This window comes from Coloeus monedula (genome assembly GCF_965178545.1).
Source record: "Coloeus monedula genome assembly, chromosome: 12".
NCBI lineage: Eukaryota > Metazoa > Chordata > Aves > Passeriformes > Corvidae > Coloeus > Coloeus monedula.
In genome coordinates, this window is record NC_138792.1 from 17,214,159 (window position 1) to 17,237,497 (window position 23,339).

A 23,339-nucleotide genomic window follows, 5' to 3' on the forward strand; every position below is an offset into this window, starting at 1 on the left:
CTGACATCCTCCACTAATATTTCAAACATAAATCTGCCATGTGTCTCCTAACAAGTAGTTCTTTTTATATCTATTTAGCTGTAGCAGTTGCCATTCTTTTTGTGTTTTAAGCTGTAATAGCACATCTTGTTGCCCTGAATATTTATCTCTCAATTTGGTTTCACAGCAAGTTATTTCGCTTCTCTGTTTCCCACCCTCTGAATATTCATTTCTTGCTTAGAGCCAGAGGAGGATTATGTTCCAGTCAGGGACGTGCTTCTTTTTAGCATTCCAAATCTTTCCAATACATTCTTTATTTTGACTCTTTTTATGCGTGTCTCACCTTAAAATCAGCTTTAGAATTTTCCTTGTGTGGAATCACAGGCATAAGGATGGCCCATTGCTGTTTGTCTCTAGACATGAGCCATGTTAAGGTCCTATTACTCTTTTTGGGAGGAACAGGTACCACCCGTACTGCACATTTCAGTTCACTAAGGATGCCTTTCTACAAGGCAAAACTCTAAAATGAGGAGCAACACGAGTGACTATTTCTTTCTGTAATTATGAGTGCAGAGCTGTCAGCTGTTCACCTTACCATGGTGTAGGTGTGTGCCACCTTCAGCAGCTCCGTGCAGCCCTGGGCATCCCCGAAGGAGCGGATCCCCAGGCAGTTGGAAGGGTGGAGCTGCTTCATGAGGAAGTTGCAGCACACCTCAATAACCTGGGAGAGCTGCAGGAGGCACGCAGCAGCCAGCAAACTCTCGATGGTGTCTTCCTTTAACTCGAGGATACCTGGGCAGTTTTCATTTGGGAAAAAGAAAAATGAAGGTTTTAAGTCGTTTTCCTTGTGTTGTCATAATTTAAAAGTTTGTTGCTCTTTGATTTTTCTCTGAGATGTCCTGCGGTTAAAAAATTCATTTTCCTTTCTTCATACAGATGTTTTAACAGACTTACAGGGTTTGGTGGGTTTTGAATACAATGACTGGCACATTTTTATTGGAACTTTAACAGCTTTAGATCTGATATGGATGGAAAAAAAAAATAAAAAGAAAATTGCTATTAGGGAAAAACCTTTCCCAAAATGCAACTCTGAGTAACCTGGTCTTGTGGAAGGTGTCAGGGCTGGAAAAAGATGGTTTTTTAAGCTCACTTCTAGCCCGAAGTAGGAAAATTCGTATATTAATGAACAAAAAAATATATATATAATGTTTCTATAAGAAGAAGTTTAGTGTGAGAAGCTGGGAAGCAGCAGCGCTGGGGGCAGTGTTTAATTAATTAAGTAATTACCTGTGTAAGCGTAGCGCACCAGAGCCCTCAGTGCCTCGGGATCCACTCCCTCCATCTTGATCTCCTCCTGCTTCGCTTCCCGCACGTCGTTGGTGAACATGGCAGCGAAGTAATCAGACACTGCACTGAGAACCAGCCTGGAGGGGAGGCAGTGTGAGCAGGACAGAAAATTACCTCATAACCTCACCAGCAGGGAGAAAATCCAGCGTTATTATGCTATAAATTGTGTGTACAATGGAAACAATTAGCTTAGGATTCAAATCTTGTAGCAGTGAAGTTAAAGGAGTAATTAGTAATCTAATTTTCTCCCAGAGTGCTTATTTGGGCAGATTTTCTTCACTGATCGTGCTTTAGTTTGACAGCAGTGAGAGGAGAGGATGGACAATGCCGGTGGTTTGTATTTGAATTTCATTCTGTTTGAAATAATAGATGTGAAAGGTTGATCACATAATTTTATTCCACATTAGCTGAAGTCCTAATTAACTGTTCATTCATAACTAACCAGGGTATTCATAAACTGAGGCAGCTTTTGGAAATTTCAGGCCCAAAGGATCCTGTGAACTGTACCTGTGAGCTGGAATCTTTTGGTCCCCAGCGATCAGGAGCACATCACAGAGCTGCTTCTGCTGCAGATAATTCTCCATCTTGCGGAAGGTTTGCTCCGCGTGGTTTGTGGACTGGAAATACTCGTCAGAGCCATTGGAGCTCATCCCAAGAGAGCTGCTGGTCATGGACAGCCTGCCAGGGACAGAGGCAGTGATGAACACAGCGTTGGAAATGTATTAGAAATGCAGATTAGGGTGGGTTTTGTTCAAAAGACAGCAGCACAGAAATTTTTAAAGTTAAAAGGTCCCACAATCCTGGTCTCACCATGGCTTCTTCCAGCTTTTTCTCTTTGGTATCTGGAAGTTTTCATTCGTAAACCTGCACCTAAACTGTACTTTACTAGACTTGTCTGGAGTAGATGGTGCTACTGACTTGTCTGCTTCCCTCAGTTTTGAGTGGATGTGCTGTTTGCACAGCACTGACGTGATAAATGCAGCCTCACAAAGAGAATCCTTAAAAAAAACCCTATTTTCCTGTGATACTGGTAGCTAAAATACCTCTTGGAATGAAATGTGGAATATTCCATCTTTAGGTGAAATTTCTGATCTCTTCTTACTTTGTCCATTAAATTACATGTCTCAATAGGAATGGATCTGAAGAAAACTTAATGAGCACCACATAATTCTAGAGAAATTGCCAAATTAAAAACCCACAGAAGCTGTACATTGCATGGCCTTTAGAATCTGAATGCAAATAATGGAGACAAATTAATTTCTCTGCCTTTCATGGAAACGTACAATATAAATATATTCCTCCCACTCCAGAACTCTGTTAGCTGTCCTACTTATAGAAAACCCATATTGTTTTTTCTAAACATCAATTCCTTTCGGCCTTTTAATATGGATTAATTTGCATATTGAAACACCTTTCTGACACTTCCTCAGGAAAATCTTTATTTTTCGATCCATCTGTTTTTAGTGAAATAATAATGCATTTGTTGATATAAATGTTTATCACAGACCTTGAAAGTGCTGCAATATTTAACATTACTTTAGCTAAAGATTATTTAGAAAATAATTTTTGAAAAATCTAAATATTTTGTTAGAATGTAAAGCACCTGGATTTTTTTTTAAATTTCCAAGCCCAACTAGGAAATAGTGACAGCTGGTTGACTAAATTTCCTGGCTGTCTTTGATACTGTTAATGCAAATTCATAAATGATTAGGAGAGATAAGATCTCTTCATGAAATTAGCATATTAAATTTAGCAGAATATTGGATTACATCCAGAATTTAACATCTAGTTCAGAAAACAGAGAAATAAAAATGGGTAAGTCAGGTTGAATTGGTAGTACCAGAAAATAGAGATGTTAGATCATACATTTTCAAGGATCATACCTCATTCTATATCTAATAGAATTCAAGGGAAATAATTAAAAATCAAATTATAATGTAATATTGAATTGAGACACAGCAGTTTTCCATCCCCTCTGCAAGACATTTCTGCCTTTATTACAATTTCAAATCCATTTTAGCTTAGCTTAGTTTAAAGGAAAAGGGGAACACCAAGTTGACCTCTAATGTTTCCTTTGTCATTTAAGACTTATAAAAATGAATTTGTCTCAGTGTGTTTAATGACTTCACTTTCTTATTTGTTTTATTTCAATGCTTCATAGAAAATGACAAAGCTGCAAAATTGGATTATATGCTCATTAGTTTTGTATCAGCTACTGGATGCCAAATTCATACTCTGTAATGTTTTGCTATTTACCTCTTGAGTGTCCTTTAATGTTTTTCAGAAAATTGGTTTTTGAAAAAATCTTTTTTTCAGATTCATTATATCCACTCTAAGTGTTGTAGCTCAGTACATTGCACTTAGCCTTGGTGTTTGCAGAAAAAACTCAAATAATACTCAACCATCCCTACTGTAAATAGACAGTACCAGTTGTGAGAAATAAATAATTCCCCACAGTGTGTATTTAATTGTGGTTAGAGAATCATTGCCAAGGGAGTGAAAGTCTAATTATTTCATTTAGTGCTGAGTACTTTTTTCACAAGTTTAGTGGAGTCACATTTAACTACAGCAAAAATACCACTAATATAATTAATTATTTCAAAGGCAAAGGTCTTCAGAGACTGAAAAATACTGGAATCAAAAGCAAGTTTTCCATTAATATTAATATTATAATTTCTGGTTTATCTGCAGCAGCTAATTCAAAATGGTAGGTATATTATGGAGGGGAAAAATTAAATTCAAAGTTAAATATTTATATCTTTTCCTTAGTGTATGACTGTCAGACTCAAATATTGACCTTCAGAGTGTAACACTGGGTAGTGGTGAACTGAAGAAGTCAAAGATCAAAATATCCTAAAGGAAGGAGTCAGGAAAAGGCCCCTGGAGTCTTTGTGGGATTCTGGCAGAGGATGCAGCACAGGTAAAGATTTATTCCCGTAAAATCCGCACAAGTCTGGACAAACAAAAGCTGAATATTCAGGAATAAAAGTTTCCAAAAGTGCATCAGTCAGGAAGGAAAATATCAATGAATTGTTCTGAAGAATCAGGAGCTCAAACTGTTTAATGTCATCTTTGAGTTGGTGTTCACTGGGACGAGGAGCTGTAACACCATTAACATTCATAATAATGGCTTAAAACGTGGATTAGCTTGGAGAGATAAATCTATATTTAAATTATTCCAAAGTCACTGAGATGTATGAATTTCTTTTTAGGTAGATAGCCAAGTGAAATGATTCCAGAATTTTCCTGCAAGGATTTGTGAAGGATAGTCAAAATATGGTCCCATTTTTTAAAAGAAACATGGAATTTTGAAACAGACAATACTGAAAACTTGAAGAAATAATCAAAAAGCATTAAGTGTGTTGATGATAAGAAGGACATAAATACCAGCCAGCGTGGCTGGTCAGAATGAATCATGTCAGAACATTGTATTTTATTCTTTTTTTCCAGCATATCAAAATTTACTGGGAGAAAAACATGAGTTGTCAGAAGTCATCTCGCCTTTTGGATGGCTTCTGACACTATTTCACATGACATTTTCAGAATCGAGCTGGGATGGCAGGTTTTAAGTGTAATAAATATAAGAGATATGAATAACTTGTTTAGCCATGCTTGAAACTTATCAGGGATTCAGTTCCAAAGGCAGACAAGGTGCTGAGAGCATGCCAGGCAAATCCTGCTTCTGATGCTGCTCCATGGTTCTATTACAGAAAATCATGTGATGGAAGCAGGGTTTAATGGTTACATGGCCTTATCATAGCAAGGCACAAAGTTTTTGGGAACAGGATTTAAATTCAGAGATGCATCTTTGCCCTTGTCGTCGTTGAACTTTAGGGAAATTTGCACTTTTCAAAGAGCTGCTTACACCTCTGTTCAAATAATAACCTGAATGAAACACGAGAGGAAATGACAGGTAACAGTGAGATTGTACGGGATCCTAAGCAATCTGGAAGTCAGAAATGGTGTTTGAAGGTAAAATTTCATCTTTTCTGTAATCAGAATTGATGTAATGAGTTTTGTGATTCAATACAGGTCTACAGTTCTTTAAAATTGCGAATTATGTTGGATTTATTTTCTGTCATAATGACGTACTCTTCACATTAGTCAGCAGAGCACTCTTCATTAATCAGTCTATAAATTCCGATTTCCTCATTATTTAATTAGAATGTGATAACACATAAATGCCATTTATCTGCCATATCCTTTTTAAAATCCAGTGTTTTATTAAACCTCCTTCAGTGTGCCTGTGGCCAAAACCAGGAAGCAAACCTGATGATAAGAAAGCTTAGAAGCATAATATTGCATGAAAACAAGGTGATTTATTGGAGTCTTTTCATTTTGTTGATGTTATTATTTACATTTTTATGGTGACCTCTCTTCTTCTTGGATATTTGTTGAATGTGCCTATTTAAGCTGCTATGATATTGGTGAAATTCAGTTTAATCAGGTAACAGTTCAGTTATCAGTGTCACTATCACAGCTGGGAGTTCAGAGGGGCTTCAGCTCTGTGGGGCACTGGACGTGCTGGAGCTGTGGCAAGGCAAAACTGCAACTCCATCAGTTCCGTTTGTTTGTGCAGCAGTATTTACAGTGCAGCTCATCATTTTTCTTTCCTCTCATTTATTGTTGCTTATTTAAGAGAAATGCAGCTCAGTCCCTTTCCTGCAGACAGCTCTGTCCTGTGCAGCCGGGTGAGCTCTGCCCCTCCGGCTGCTGGGCACTGCTGTGGGGCTGGAGTGAGAGAAACCCTTTTCTCACAAAAATCACAGCATCTGTCACAGCCAAACCCCAGCAGCTGGCTGAGAACCAAAAATATTTCAGTTAGGAAGCCATTTCTGAGCACAGATAAAATAATGCTAAAGTTGATGCACTTGTATTAATTGATGCTGATAAAATTACAGCACATCAGTAACTGTCCCAGCCTCTGCCTTGAAATTTCTGCTGCAGTTATCTCTTTATTTTTTACTCTTTAGTGTGAAGTTTTTAGGGTATGGGTGAAAACATTTGACCTAAAAGAGTATGGAAAATTGTTGATGACTGCTGAGGTTGTAACATTAACCTGAGGTTGTAATAATGGTAGAAAATCATGTAGTAAGTGAAGAAATAAGTAATTAAAATTTACAATTTATTTCAGTTAATGGAGAAACTCCTGATTTCCCAACTAAACTGAAAGCTCTGACAATTCCTTTAGAACCTGGAGCTCTTGGAACTGCCTAGTTTTAACAATTTTTTTATTGCTGGAGTTAACATAAACCTGCCTCTTCTCTCAGTCGGTGTCAGTTAAAATAGCTTTTCCCTTCTGGGATTACAAGTGTAAATGTGCATGTCATTAACTGCAGGAGCTTCAGCAAAGCACTGAAACCACTGGAGCTGGTTTGAGTTTTGTTCCTCCCCCAGACATGACAATATACAGACAGATGTCATCATGATTCATACCAGGATGAATTTGGGTTATGCTATTTTGAATGCTCCTAGGAAGAGAAATCATGTATTTGTTGGGGTAATTCCACTGGAAAATGGAAGCTGCACCCAAACTGCAGAGCCCCTGAGCACTCTGTGCTTTCAGCTGTGGCCACATCGTGATTCGTGGTACAAAGATGAGTCAATCCAAACACTCTCCTCAGTAAGATATTTTCCTTTGGAAATCGTACTTTTTATTCTTTTTTTAACAGAAAAAGCTAATTACAAAATTATTTTCCAGACTCTGCAGATCAGTGTGTGAACTCCCTTGGTTGTTGATCTTTTTCTACTTTTTCTACTGTTGAGAGCTTAATGCATTCCTCTGTTGGCATCTTGTGTCTACAGAAGGGTTTTATGCTCACTGTTTGTTTTATGCAGATAATTAAGAAATTGAATAATCTTATGTACATAGAAAGGAGTTTCTAATGATTCTCTTCCTGGTACAGACTCATCTGAACATGAAACTTTGCTATAAACACTCTAATGCATGACTTGTGAACACTTATTTCTGTAGCAATATCTAATCAACCTGGAGAGAACACTGCCTGTATTCCCTGTTTTATTTAAGAGATATATGTCCATATTCAGAGATGAAGTGAGTGTCTCAGACAAATCATCTCAATTAAAGCCAGTTTGAATCACCATTCAAGAACATTATCCTCTAGGAGGATTAACTCTGTATTCATTTACATTATGCAATAGTAACTGAGTGAAACCTTTCAGGTAAAATGATAGGAGCATCTATATTATCATCTTAAAATTATCCTTTGTTCTGACAATACCACGTGGTCACTGCAATGCCTGATTTCCAAACTCACTTTTGTATTGCATGATTGTGTTGGAGGGAAATTAAAAGTCATGAAGGAGAAACTCCGGGAGGCTGAGTACTTGCTCAGCTTCCTGGTAGCAAGTGTAAATCTTTCCAAAAAACAGAAAACTGTGTGTCCAGAAGGCATGATATAGCACGATTTCAAGCTGTCAGAATGTACAAAATGAAAAATAATGGCTTCATGCTGGATCTGGGCCTGTGGCATTTTTCCTTAGAGGACATAGAAAAGAAAATACAGGCCAATGGCAAAAAAACCTGGTTTTCACTCCAAGGAAAACTCTTGCCAGATGAAACTAATTAACTCCATGTTTCTTCCTTCATTAAGCACTTTTCAGAAAGACTCCTGATGGGAGAGGTTGAGTGGAAGAAGACCTGCTTTGTGCTATCCCTTTTGACTGTTGTTGGGAAAAGTGGAGCAAAGAGGCGCAAAGGGAGATACAAGTATAAGAAAATTCCAAATGTGAAGTGGTTGTGCCTCCAGTGAGCAGAGCTTTGAAAAGGCAGAGAGTAACAGTCTCAATGGCAATTAGGCCTGCCCCTACCAACCTGAGCCTTGCAGATCATCAGATATGGATCCTGCTGGGAGATTTCTTATCCTGATTTGTTAAACCTCAAATGACTAGCATAATACCTTGACACATGCTTCTCACTTCCTTTTTGTTTTTCATCAAAGGCAAAGGGACTCTATTCTTGGCTTCTCACAACCACTTCATTTTTTACATCTTTTTCTTTTCTACTTCTGTCTGTTTAAATCCCAAATAACAAATAACAAGACTTACCATATTTTCCCATTCAAGTGAGACATGATCCCCTGTTTGAAGGCACCACTTCAAATTTCATTTTGCTGTGTGAGACACCCCCAGTCTCATAAAAATCTCCAGGCTTCTTCCAAAATATCTCCTGACCTGATTCAGCTGATCTGCTGGATACCTCATTCAAGGCTAAACTCTACTGTAATGGGGGGAAAAAAGTGTGATTTTTAACCTATTTAGCCAGAGTGCCCTGTCAGAATTACAGATTTGTTAGAAATGAGAGAGAGAGAGGGGATGTGTATAAAGGTCTGGGCAGCCTCACAGGTAGAAAGCACAGATGAGAGGTAGACTGAAGTTTTCTATTCTGTTTGAAGGTTTTCTGAGCCATATAAATTTTTCTGTGATCAATTCTCTCCTCCTCTTAATTGTGTGATTACACCCTGAGAGAGCTTCCCTGTTTGCCAAATATTTCTATGTGTTCATAGGTACAGATATCCTGATACCAAAGTGCTCTCCAGCCAGTTGTTATCTTCTGAGCTTCTGTGACAGAAAACATAACTCAAACCTAGGTCTGGAAAGGAATTTGAATAACTTAACCTACTGTATTCATTTCTGGCTCAATTGAGGGCATTTTCTCTCAGTCAGTACAATCAAACCAGCATGCAGTGAATGCCCTTCTGTATTTACTGGAAGGGATTTTTATTGTTATAAATTATGTAGACTTTTGTGCTTTAGCTCCTGTTCTTACCTTTGGTCACTGACTTTCACTTTTTAATACCTGAGAAATATTTTAGCATTTGTCATGATGTACGTCGTTGCTAATGTCAGAAATTAACACCCACTGAACATCTCCTGTGCTTGCACAGAGAAGAAAGGGGTTGAGACAGCACCTCACAGGAACTGCTTAGTGAGGAAACCTCTATTTGTGAGCCCACAGCACGTTTGTGAGACAGAGAACTGCCTTTACAGCCTTCACAGACAGAACATTAGCTCTGCTTTTATTTGACAGTGTATTTAACACCATTTCTGACAGCATGGCTTAATAAACCTGTTCTCTTGATGCCATTAGTGACTTGGCATTTATCTGGACAGATAACAGAGAGAACTTGCTCCAACAAGCCAAGGTCACTGGAATTGAATCGGAATAAAAACGTGAAATCTAAACAAATGTAGCACATTAAATCAAAAAAAAAAAAAAAATTTAAAAAGGCTAAAAGTGTGTAACTGATAGGAATTGTGGAAAATATTGCTTATATTATTATTATTATTATGACAGGTTTTTTTCCTGGAGTGCCAGTAGTAATCACCAGGCTGGAGAGAGGCAAATCTACATTGTAATATGATTGTACAAAAAAGAACACAGCAATTTTATTGCATTTATTCAATAAAATATATATTACAACTGTTATAAATAATATAAGTTAATATATAAATAAATATATATAACAACTGAGGTTGTTATATAACCATAACTAAATGAAGCATGTGATAATATGCTATCATATCTAATCTTGAGAGAAGAAACCAATCTTTCCTTGGATGGGTTTTCTGCCTTGTGGAGAAGGAACTGATTATTTAGGCTCCTTGCAATCTGTGTTGTTTCAGTGAAAATGCTCTACAAGATCAGCCTGAGACTCTTCACCAGGTTGTGAAATCTCCATCCTGAGAGATTTCCAGGACCTGACCTGGTAAAGCCCAGAGCAACCTGGGCTGATCTCACAGCTGACGCTGCTTTGAGCAGAAACTGGGCTGGAGACCTCCTGAGATCCTTTCCAACCCAAACTTTCCTGTGATCTTACAGTCCTGTGACTTCCAGTAACTCAAAAACTAGAAAGAGGTAATAATATATTTAATAAGGATTTCAAATAAAAGGTGAAAAGTCTTTAATTAGATTAACATAAACACTAATCTGTACCCATCTCAATGTTTTAAGGGTGGCCTTAAAGCACTGATGCTCTTCTTTCTGGAAATTGTTATGCTTTAATTTCTCTTTTGGGAATTTTCTGACAGTTTTGCCCTGTGGCTGCAGAAAACTGCTAATAGTTGTTTAATATTTGTGCAATATCATAATATTTCTTTTACTGTGTTCCCACTGACCTTGTTTTCCCCAGCAAAATCAAATCAGAGCAAATCAAATGTTTTAGGGCCAGTTCAGCCTTTCTTGCCACTGTCTGCTGAGCACCTCTTAATTGAATAAAATTGATGTTCCCTCCAAATTCAATGTGAAATTCAATATTAAATTTAGCAGGCAAAGCTGTGACCATATTTATGTTACTTTGGGTCAGGCCCCTTTTTTGCTGGGGTTTTACCTTTCTAACTTGCCAGGAGTGTGCAGACGAGTTTTATGTATTGCAAGTCTTGCCAAATAATCTACATTAGAGATTGGTCTTCCATTTGAGAGAGTATTTGTGGTACAGGAAAACTGGAATGATCTCACCAACAGCTCATAGAATAAAAAAAGTAACAGATAAGAAAGTTACAAGCCTAGAAATTAGAAATTTCACATTTCAACTATGTTATTCTCCAAAATTATTTTAAAATAAGCTTAACATTGAAAGCTATTTATTGGAAAAGGTAATAGATTTACAAACTGCCATAGCAGCAGCCAGTAAAAGTGAAATAAAAGCCTTTTAATTAATGGCTTGACACAAGGGGAAGAACAGAGTAGTTTTTAGGAACTGTAGAGACTCAAAACAACTTGTAAAAATTGAAAGATAGTGTATCAATCTGATGCATTGCTTAAATGTATAAGGAAACTATTTCAGATTCCAGATGCAGAATGTAAGCTCAGCATTGTGCAGGTAAACCCAGCACAGCTCTCCTGCTCCACTGAACAGACCAAATTGTCCTCCCAGCCCTGACTTTGTTAATTTATTAATTGCATTAAGGTCAGGTTTGGATTCACTGTAACACCAAGGGAAAAAGCATAAGGAAATTTTAAACAGCTGAGGAGTAATTGAGCTCCATTTGAATGAGGAAGTGAGAGCACATTTGAGCTCTCCTGCTTTGTGGCATCCCACGGCACCATCCTCCCAGCAAGCTTATCAGCATTTTGTACCACCAAGCCACTCTACATCTCTTTTGTAGGAGAAATTGGGATCCTTTAAGTGAATGAAACAAATTAAGACAAAAGAAATTAGTCCTGACTTCGAGCCTTGTCCTTTCTGTGCTATCTCACCAGTTCATTGTGTTCTGGTTGAACAGCCTGGCTCCTGCAGCATCACCAGGCTGGAACTTCCCAGGAAGTTGTCTTGCTCTGCTCCTAAATCCAGTGTGACAGGCTGCACCAGGAGGCTGCACTGCTGGGGGATTTTACTAGGTCAGGCATCTCAGACAGAAAGATCAAGAGTCCGTCCTAAGCCTTTGCACCAGCACACAGAACAGGGTGAGGGTAAGGAATGGCACAGGAAGGAATTTCTGCCTTTAGGTGTAATTTTTCATAAACTGAATGATGAGCTGGAGAGAATCTTCTGTGAGAGACCTTTGTGAGTCATGACCCAGAACCAGCATTTTCATCTTTAAATGATCAATATATATCAGTTAGAAACATAACAGAGCCCCCCAGCTTTTGTTTAGGGTGTATATTTATTCACTGCCCTGCTCCAAAGGGTGGCCAGAAACGGTGTCAGAGCTGGCCTCTCTCCTTTGCCTTTTCACTGAGTACATGACAAAGGCAAAGCTCCTGCTCTACAAAGATGAATGTCTAAAACACGAACCCAAATGGATCAAATCTGGAGGCAGTGTTTAAGCAAATATTCTCAGTCTGGAATCTGAGCTTTTGATCTGCTGGTCGCGGCAGAGTGGGAAAGAACCGAAGACATGGAACATGACTAAGATAAAATTACTGAGGTATTTTTGTCTGCATGTGTGTGTATGTGCATCTCTATTCCTTCACATTCTGCAGCGTTCTGAAACGGTCTGACATGGAGACAGAGCTTTCCTGAGCATCTGTGCTAAATGAGCACTGTAAAAGAGGTTTCCCTAGCAACGCAAACCATATGTAATAGCTTAAAATAGCTTTTCTCCAACTCCTAGGATTTCTTAGTGGTTTGCTCACAATTTCCATTTAAATCAAGGTATATTTGCCCAGTTCAAAAAGGTTCTTCATTTTCTCAACTTCTGTTAAAATGAACAGGGTTTGAAAATGCTCATTTCTTGCCAGAGTGCCTCCCTTCCTCTTGACTTGTAACTTATCAGGTAAACTGAAGCATGGCAAAGGGTGACAGTGGCTGTCCACTTTCTCAAAAGTATTGCCTTTGTTTGCTGCTCAGAACATTTTATTGGAAGTATATTGGTCTCTACTTATTTTAACAGGAAAGTTCTAGCAGACTTTGATTTCTGTGATGTCAGGATAACGAGAAGATAAACTGTGCTATAAAACTATATAAACTATATAAAACTATAAAATATAACGAATCAATCATAGTGTACATGAATTCCACTCTGCATTGGAGTAGCTGTTTGCAGGCAAATCTGGATATTTGAAAACCCTGCTCAGTTCCTGTTGTGTCCCCAGGAAAATGCTCTTTTGCATGAGTTAACAGTGATAGCAAGAGGCTGAGTGATTGAGGTAATTATTAGAAGCAGGCAACAAATCTGAGACATAACCCATATATTGGTTTTCAGATCCTAGTCATATAGGTAAAAATCTGATTAAATCCAGTGTTAATATCCAGGTAAGAAATCTAGATTCTTTTCCCAAGGTTTTCAAAATATATACAGCAAAACTGAAGGAAGGACCACATATCAGCTATTGCTTTCTTTTCCACTAATTATGTCTGTTGGGCCTAAATGGGTTGTAGTTGAGAATGTGATGAGGCAAACTTTTTTTCCTCTAAAACAGCATGGGACCTCAGTGCCTATTTCCAGACAAAACATTTTTAAACTGTAGTAATTTAGATTCTACAGCATATATTTAAACCTCAAATGAAGGCAGGATGCTCCTTTAAAAACTTTTAGTTATCCTCTTGTTCCCTGTGAGCAGCAGGCAGGTTTTAGTGAAATATCCTCACTTGTCACATAGGATGAAAACAATTACTACAATGAAATCAAAGATGTTTTAAGCTAAGAATTATTGGATGGGCAGAATTTTTTTAAAGAGCCAGGCTCTCTGGTCTTGTTCTATCTATTTTAATTTGCTTTGAATTGAGTTTTGACTGTTAAGCATTTGCTTGAAAAAGGAGGGAAGGAGGTGGCCTGGGAGCAGATTTGCTGTCACAGCAAGCAGGGAAGTTCCAGTGCTGGTGGATCTGCTGACAGAGTCACTGAGGTGGAGTTTGATGTCACAGAGGAAAATATTTGGTCATAATTTTGTTTTAGAGATTATTTTCTTTAAGTTTATATCCTATACTTATCTTCAGCTCTTTCTGTGAATCCCAACAGCATTTCAGCTTCATTTTTTAATTCTTTTATGCTGCACACCACCGGGTGCACCACAAGTAAGCCACAGTCTTATCTATTTGCCTGATATAGTCATTCTCTAAGTACATTAGAGAATTATTCTATTCTAGCAGAATGAAAGGAGCTAAACCAAACTGGTCTGGTTTAGTTGGGCTAATTTAGCTGTTTGATTATCACAAAAAATCCCTTTATTTTTTAAATATGAAGGATTTTATAATGTTCCTCATTACAGTATTCCAAAGTAAACAATTCAGCCACAAACCATGGGTGAAAATAAATAGTTTCTTAATTTTAGGATGCTGTCTGGCTATAACTTTCAAGCCAAGCAAAACCTTCTCCCCCTTTTCCCAGACTGTTTCCCCAACCATCCAATTCCTTGTTGATGTTTCAGTTGCATATGCCCAGTGTGTCTGCAAAAACTGCTCTGCATCGGACACATGTGTTTAATCATCTCCTTAACTTTTTCTGGAGACATTGAGAAGTGATTTTAAGAACTGTAATAACTCTTTAAAAAGTCATTTAACAGCTGTCTTTGCTGAGAGCAAGCTCTATGGAGTGAAAATGAGAAGATAATTGAATCATAAAAAAATTGTTTTGAAATGACTGCAATTGTCCTAGATTCTTAAATTACTATTAAATGGTATTTTTTTCCCTTGCCTGTAATAATTCATCTTTGAAAGCTAAGATGTTAAATGTAGGCCTGTAAAATATTGTGTGTTTTCTAGTAAGTCAGATTATTTCTCATTATAGACTTCTTGGTGGGTAGACGGGGTTAGACTTGATGACATCCAGAGGCCCTTTTCAGCTTAAATTTTCCTATGATTCTATTTATCTAGCTGTGAAAAAAAAAGTTTTAAATAAATATCCAGTCCTTCCACAGGGTGAATATAAAATTAATTTCAAAATACAATTCTACTCATTCCTTTCATCTTTAATAACTTTTTCAACCCACTTTAATACTCCATTTTTTTGCTTTTTCAAGTTCCTCAGAAGATATCATAATAGAAGGTGGGAGTAGGAATACATCCCAAGGATGCCTTTGAGACATTTTGATTTTAATTTCTGTACCAAGAGCTCTTGTATGAGGTCACAGCATTTGTTTAGTCAGAATTAATTCATTGGTCACTGTTCAGTGCATTTGCACTTGGCCTCAAAAGGCCTGTTCCTCTTGGTGAATTAACAACTGCTGGGAAAAAGGGGATTTTCCTCTTAGATTTCAATCCTGCATCAGATACCATTTATGATAACTTCATAGATTTTCCACACTTAGCAAACATTAGATATCAAATTTCCTTGGTTGCCCCCACCTACCATATTTCAACCAGTTGTGAGTGAATTCCTGTAAAATGCTGTCAAAATTCAGCTTTGTATCACTCAGGATCTCCCGTGCCACACGTGCCTTTGCTCAGCTCCTGAGTACAACCAGAGGAATCCCTGGTGCTTGCAGGGGCAGCACCCAGTGATGTTCACCCACCCCCCGTGCCTGGGATGCCACCCTCACCCTGTTCCAAATGGTGCTTCCACCTCATCAGAGGCTGCTCCAGCTGCACTTTTGAGTCCTTTCAGATCAGCTACAGCATCTTAACCAATCCAGTTTCAAATTCATATTTTCACCTTTAGCTAAAGATCATTGTTAGAAGACAATCAGTTTTTGCTTGTCCCTGAGGTGACCATGAAGCATTTTGGTTGTCCATTGCAGGTTCGCAGTAAATCATCTTTTTAAAACATTCTGCTGGAATTTATACTAAATTGTTCTGAATACTAAAGAAACTGCAAAATTCCCCACAAGACACAAACATAATTTCTTTTCCTTGTTGTTCCTTCTTGCCAAATTATACAGTTTAAAATTCATAAAATTATTATTTCTAAGCACTTAGAAATAAAACTTAACAGTCAGACAGAGTTTGAAAGAATAACATGTCAAAGTAAACTGAAGTGCCTCATTAACAGGTTTTACCAGACATTATGGAGAACAGAAAAAAAGTAGTTGTCATTTATATCTTGAACATGAGAATATTAATTTTCAGCATCTCTTATCAGATAGTGCTAAGTTCAACCTCAAGGTCTGTCTGGAGTAACCCATTTTGGAACAAGTGTGAAGCTGGTTTGAAATCGTGCTGTTAAAGTGATTATCAATGGTTCACTGACAAATAGGAAGGTAACTCAAACTGGGTTCCTAAGGAAGTTCCTCTATAACTTCTCAAATTTTCTAAATCACTTGAAGGGAGGAAGAAATAAAGAGAAATCTTTGATATTATATATTAAAATTGGAGGTCGTGCCAAGCTGAGAAAAGCTGCAAGTATGGTGGGGTATTGGATCAGAACTGAATATAAAATCAGTAAATCAAGGCTATCAAATAACAACAGAACTGAATATTAACTCAGCCAATTGGCGACAGTATCTGATAAACACAAGATGGGATTTATTTGTGCAAAGTACTGGTTTTAGGAACAAATAACTGCAAAAATGTACAGATGGCTTGGGAACAGGTCTCTGGTACAGAGGCAGGAGTTTCACATGAATCACAAGCCAGGCATGAGCAACAGCACCATGCTGTTGATAAAAGAAAAACAACTACTGAGGATATTCAAAGAGATTTGAGCCAGGATGACACAGAGGTAATCCAGCTCTCCATTAGAGCTGCCAGACCCCAACAGGAACACATCCAGGTCTGCCCACAGAGCTGCAAGTCCAGACAGACCTGCTGCAGACAGGCAGGACAGCAATGAAATATCAAAGCTGTCAGAAATGGGAATTCTGAGACAAGACTTCAAGAATTGCAGCTCTTTAGACTTACAGCAATTTTCTAACATAAACAAAGGGTGTAAAGAAGTGAGGCAATAAGAAGAATAAGGGGAGCAATATCCTACCTTTACCCAAAGGGGAAAGACCAAGGCATTAATGAGTCTAAATTGTACTGTAGACAAGCAAGGAAGCACCAAAATGTAGCTGGTCCAACTTTGTCACAGAAGGATTGAAATTCTGCCTGGCTACATGCTTCTAAAATACTTATTTTCTAAAGTTTTTTTAAAACTTTTTTCAAAATGCTGGAGGTTCAGTGAAAATAAAATTGGAGTAGTTCTGTTTTAAAAATACAGGTTGCTGTGATGTGAGATTAGGAATCATCATTTCTAAACTTTTACCTTGGGCATCAGAGATGGTTCATGGAACTGAATTCTTACCCACAACAGGGAAAGAGTGTAGTGATGTACCCCGTGAATGCAGCCCTTTATCACCTTCTCTGCACAGGGCACCTCACAGACCTCCCATTTACTGCTGCCTTGGGGTCCATTATCAGTCATTCCTGTGATTCACTGTTTATCTGGATACCCAGAACTTCACTCTCAGTGCCAAAAGCCCTCTCAGTCTGGTTTGACCAGTGGTTTCACGGAATAAGTCTTATGTTCCATTTTCACCAGGAAAATTATCAGCTATTTTCTTCTTCTTTATTTCACACTGGAATGTGAGCCAAGACTGTCATCTGCTACTGGAGTTACAAGCAGAACTCGAGGGAAAACCCTCACATAGGAGACAACATCTGAAATAGTCATGTACACGTGCGTGTGTTTGTATGTATGTCAGAGACAGTGAAGAAAATAGTCTGATAGTTATTTCCATATGTCTGACAAAACCAAAAAATGCAAGTTTTCAAGTCTTAAGATGAACTATCAAAATAGCTGTACATCAAAAATAGCCACCCCAGAAAAGGACTGCCTTTGGGAGGATACTCCTCCCACGTATCTCTTTCCATGTGCATCGGTACTGACTGCTTGGATTACGACATCAAAAGGTTCTATTAAAATTAATTAGAAATATATTTTGTCTCATGTGGGAAATTAGAAAACATTTGTCATTAGCAAGACTAGAGTTTGTCCCAAACTGGAGTTTGTCAGCAATTTTTCAGCCACATAATTAGGAAAAAAAAACTGCTTAAGGGAAAAGTGATGAATAGATGCTACATTTACTATTGAAAACTAACTGCCTTTGGGCAGCTAGGAAACACTTCAGCAGCACTCATGGTCTGCAGTAGCACACTTGTGGAATCAGAAACCTGGCAGGCATGCAGGGATGGATGTGGTAATGTGGCATAATGTTAATAAACGCTGGGCATGGTGCTCTCGTGGAGAAGTCAATGTCTGTGAGTCCAGAACTTATTAAGGGAAGTAATTTAAGTAATTTAATATCACAATTCTTCTTTTTAGGAGTCTTCAGTGCTTTGTCAGTCTGTGTGCACACCTGTGTTGATGCACACAAGAGCAAAGTTTCTGTTAAAACCTAGCAATCAAATCCTGCCAGTGTGTGCTGGTGTCTCTGCACCACTGCCTGATCACTTTCTTTGAAAGAAAAGGAAATGCTCCCTGGTCCCCCTGGCAGAGGAACCAGAACCTCACAAGATTCCAGACAGGGTAGATCAGAGATGTCCTGAACAGCTCAAGTGCTCAGCTGCCCCAGCCCTGCCTGCTGCACCAGCAGCAATCCACAGGTCATTTCCCATGGGTTCTTGCAGAGCTCACTTCAGCTCCCTCTCTAAGCCAAACCTGAAATCTCTGGAGGTGTTTGCTCTGCCTTGGCATGGCCAAATGCCAAAAGTTTAGCTCCCTGATCACCCCAGTAATACCAAAAAATGTGATATTGGGAAATACACTCTACAAACAAAAGAACTTGGTGGCTATTCAGACTTTATCTGGTTTCTCTGGTTTTCACCTGTGAGGAGGTCCCAACCCTCATTCAAGGAGCAGATTGGTGAGAGCCAGATGAGGTCACTAAAGATATATTGTCCACTGTTCATATTTTTTCCAAACTATAGATGTAACTTCCATAAGGATCTCATAGCAGCAGGTCAAGCATCCATCATTTTAGGTGCTTCTAGGAGGCTGTTTGACAGCTGAGCAGTTTTCCTGAGCAACTCTGGACCAGACCGTCCCCAGCTTGCTGAGAGACTTTCCTTACCCTTGTGCCAATAAACCACTTATTTATGGCCCAGAATGTATTTGTTGACCACACATTAAGTGGTAATGATTCAGAGAAAACTAATGAGTTCTAGTCCCTTGAGCCTCATTTACTTTCTCACTTGTCATGGGATATAATTCAGGAGCAAGCCCATGGACCAGAAGGGTTTCTTTAAATCTTGCAGTATTTAATTTGGGGACAGGAATACCAAAATGGATAGAAGAAAGCAGAAATAAGCATATTGATGATCACGTATTCCAAATGGAACTGTTGTTTGGAACTTTATTGTTTACTTTTCCTCCTCAATAACCAGCCCTTATTTCATCAAACCCCAGGGTTCTCTCTATCAATCACTGACAGCATTGGCTCCTGAGGTTTCTAGAGAAAGACAGCTCAAGTTTTTCTGAAGAAATTCAGAGTATTGGTTTTGTTTCTGAAGTTTATCATGGGAAGCATTAAACTCTAAGTAGAAACTGCTTTCACATTCTGCTCAGGGTTGAGGTATTGGCCAGATTCTCTCTCCTTTTCTACTATTTTGGATGTCCACACGACACTCAGCAGAGTACTGCTTTAGATCCACCCAAAAATGGGACTGCTCCAGGCAGAGATAAATCCACTGGTTTAGAGACAGCTGCTTTGAAGGTACGGAGCTTTTATGGTATAAAAAGTAAATTTGTCTTTGGTGTCCTCAGGTGTGGATTTTAAATGTGGCTGCAGTACCTGTACAGCTCCTTCTGTGGTGACTTTAGCAGAGTGAGGACATGGGCTCAGGGGATCCTGGAAACACCTGATTTTTATGTGTTAATTACCCACAGATTGCAATTGATTGGGACTATCTGGAACTTCTAAAGGAAAAGGAGATCTGGAAGGATTTAATCAGATGATTTCAAAGGTATAAGATGAGACATTGTTTTGAAGAAATGAAAATATATCCAGATACAGATATCTACATCCTAGATATAGGTAAATGTAGATATAGGGCTGCTTCTCCTTATTTCTACCCAGCCAATTAATGTATTAATTCATCTGTGGCCTGTGCTGGATGCTGTGGGGGAAGGGAACAGTGTTTTACTTAATGATTTCTGTTGGTACATGTTTAAGAAATTGGAGCTATGTTGTCTTTTGTGGTCAGTTTTATTTTCTTGAAATAAATTTTAATTATAGAGAAACTCATAGTCATTAATCACTTTCTAAACAATTTCTTACCAGTTCAGCTTTTTAAGATGAATGTTAAGAAAGATTTTAACCTACAACATGCAACAAAGGCTTTTACTGAAATCCTAAAAACCCCACTTATTTATATAACAACCCATGATATACACATTCCCAAAACTATCCTAAAAGCTGCAACTTTAAACAGCTCAAGAGCAGAACTTAAATTTGTACAGATATGAGGGTACAAAACTTCAGGAGGTCTTAGCAGAAACTTTATATATAGCTGGAGAAAATGTCACATCTTATTTTAGAAGGCAGTGGTTTATTACCTCCCAAACTGAACTGATTAGGCTTTTTTTTACCTCCCTCTTCCCATGGTGTAGAATCTTATTTTGTTGAATAGCTGTTCTTATTTCTCTTCAAATTAAATTGATTTTCCTTCTCAGGTGTGTCTAAAATCACTTTTTTTACAGGAAATTTGTACTACCATTTGAAATGTTGTACTAAGAGTATGCTGCTTCCCCATTCCAAAGCAGTGCCCTTGGAAACACACAGAACTCCCACAGTCCTTCCTCAGTGCTTTTATTCTGTAATGATTTTATCTGGTACCTGCTGACTACTGGGACTGTTTTCCAAGTGACATTTTGGGATGCAGTTTTTGCTGTTCAGTCTGCAGATGTTCCCCACAGCAGATGCACAACTTGAAAAATAATAACTGCTAAAAATATGCAAGCTATCAGCTTGATTTTTACTGAGAGAACCATAACTTCTAGTAAGATAAATTTGTATTTAAATGCAATGTAATACATTTAAATTATTCCCAAAGACAGATGGCAATCTCATCAAATAGTGCAAATAATCATATTATAAATGTTTGATTTGAGTCCAGGGTGGGGTAAAGGTGGAGTAAAAATGCTGTATAAGCTGTTGCTGTATGAGCTGAAAATACTGACATGAGTTTTGAAAAAGAAAACATAAAAAGGCTTTATCAAATAAGGGGTATTAATATTGTATTCTCTGTTATTCCCAACTTAAAAACAGCTCTTCCTTTGTGCTTATACCTTTAAGAGCTCATAGCTGTAATGTTTTTTCACCTGACCTTGCAGAAAATATTTGTCTTAGCATAAGAAATCAGCTGTGAAAGTATTGGGATTTCAAAGAAACCTTTGAAAAAGCAAAGAATGATGCTTCCTTTCCACTTAGTTCAAGGTTAATTTTACTTGCCAGGAAGACAATAAAAGAAAATCAGTGAGAAATTTGAGAGATCAATGGCAACCACAGAGCCCATGCACCTCCAGCAGCTCCCATTTGTCAAAGTTGCACCCATTGATAAAGTCAGAATGAGGACAGGATTTCAGGAGGCTCCTTTTTTCATTGCACTCACACATAATAAATCAAGAGAAAAAATAGATACGCTGTGAATGTTGATAGAGAAAATTTGACAAACTGGCAGATTGTATGCATATGGAAGAGTTATGGAATTATGTACCTTGAGCAAAGATCAAAATTTCATGACAATGTTTCTGTTCATTTTTCTGATGTGAGAGTGTTCCTTCTCATTTGAGTGTGGGTGTGCACATACATAAAGTGAGATTAATGCAGTGAGGAACTCTGGCTAAAAACAAAGGCAGATTTAGGGAATAACTTGGAAACAAGTCTGGCTTTCCAAGTGCAGACTTTAAAACTCCTACCTCTCTGCAGATTCATCTGCATTTTCTTCCGTGATCATCTGCAGCTCCTGTGTGGTTTTACTTGAATCTTCTTTGACAGAGTTTTCCTCAGTGCTCGTTTTGGGAATATCCTCATTTGATCGCAGCTGCTCTATGAGGTTCTGCTGCTGCCAGGTTTGGATGGATCGGTGGTGCACCGGCGTTGGCCCTGGCACGGGGGCCAGGATGTTGTGGTGGACAGGACTGCTGTTTTTCTTCAGCCCATTTCTGTCCCGAGAGTGGCTCTTTAACCTGTTCTGCACCGGAGTCCCTCTGTGCTCATATCCTTCCTGCTGATGGCAGCCCCCGGAGCCGGCGGAGCCCTGCGAGGGGTGACTGAACCACCTCCAGCGGAGCCTCAGGATCTGCTTCACATCAAACTCTTTCTTTCCAGATACTGACATTTTTTATAGAGGGGAAAAAAAAAAAAAATACAAAAGCCTATTCTTTTAGGAAGGAAATGGATTCTTTGTTATCTCTTCTGTTTCAACTCCTCTTCTTAAGAAAAGCCAACAAAAGAACCAATAGCAGTAGCTCTCTCCCTCTCTCTTCTGATTAATACACCGCGAGCTCTCGCAGCCGATGCTAAGCTGCTGTTAACTGTATAGGTGGGAATCCATACTGACAGGATGATGAGGTCAGACCTTAAACAAGTAAATCAGCTTAGCACAGGAAAGCAGCAACCATAACACTCCCCAGCTGCCAGGCTTACACACTCCCAGCACCATAGCGCGGCTCCCAATATATAACCCAGCCTCACATGATCCTCAGGGAGCCGGAGCTGCAACTTAAGATGCAGGGAAGCACGCACAAATAAAGTGACAAGACTTTCTATCTATCTCACAGCGTTTTCCATCAAGCCTGCTAATTAGCAATGCTGCATTTCCCAGGAGATTTAGAGAGGATTCTTTCAGGAGGATTTTTGGTAGCGATTCTCTGCAAAACTCTCCTGCAGCTCACGCGTTTCCTTAAGGGTCTGCATTTGTTTATCTTGCTGTGTAAAATTCCTACAAATGGCCTCGGTGTGGTAGCACTTACCTAAAGGAGAGGAAGCGTTTGAATGCATGGTGCAGGACTGGCTGTCTTTTCTCACCTACAGATAGATTTCTCAATATAATTGCAGGGCTGGGAGAAGAGAGGGAGGGAGCTCAGGAAAATCGGAGATGGGCTCCCTGAATGACTGGATCCGTGGAAAACACAGTTTCCTGGCTAAGTGCCCGAGTAAACACCCCTTCCCATCCTGCTCTTAATTTCTCACGGACAGTGAAACGCTCTTGGGGTTTTTTGAAAACACCTTTCTTTTCTTTTTTTGATAGCGTGCACTGTAATGTGTTTTCAGCAAATTTAATAGAAATGTATTCGTTCCCATCCCTTGGTTACCAGGCAGGGCTGTGAGAACTGTTCCCTGTGTGGTTTGAAATAATGTACACAGAATGTTTTCAAGTGCAAATTGAAAAGAAATGAATGGACTGGATTTTTTTTATGCTTTATTCTCCCAGCTTGGCTATTGATGGTCTATCCAGCTGTAAGCACTGTGCAGAAGCAGAAGAAGCTGTAACAGAGTTAGTAGAACAGGATTCAGACCTAAAGGAGGTTACCCCTCTCCAACACACCTTCTTACCTCTCCTCTCAGACCTTCTGATATTAATTTCCTTTTTCTCTGTATTTGTTGTGAATTTTTCTTCTTTATTTACCTAAATTCTATGATGGGACATTGAACCTTCAAATAAAATCTGCTTTTTATTCTTTTAGGACTG

The 23,339-nt window shown here is 38.6% G+C and overlaps 1 protein-coding gene across 1 annotated transcript in view; it reads right to left on the reverse strand.

Annotated features, from left to right (window-relative positions):
- KLHL4 (kelch like family member 4) overlaps positions 1–21,986 on the reverse strand; it is a gene marked incomplete at both ends in the record, with an annotated part of 35,739 nt that extends 13,753 nt beyond the window's left edge. Inside the window, 4 exons of the mRNA XM_082289739.1 lie at positions 575–771; positions 1,267–1,403; positions 1,834–2,004; positions 21,565–21,986. Coding sequence (XP_082145865.1) covers positions 575–771; positions 1,267–1,403; positions 1,834–2,004; positions 21,565–21,986 — 927 coding nt within the window. The remainder of the gene's footprint in view (positions 1–574; positions 772–1,266; positions 1,404–1,833; positions 2,005–21,564) is intronic.
- Between the last annotated feature and the right edge of the window lie 1,353 nt (positions 21,987–23,339).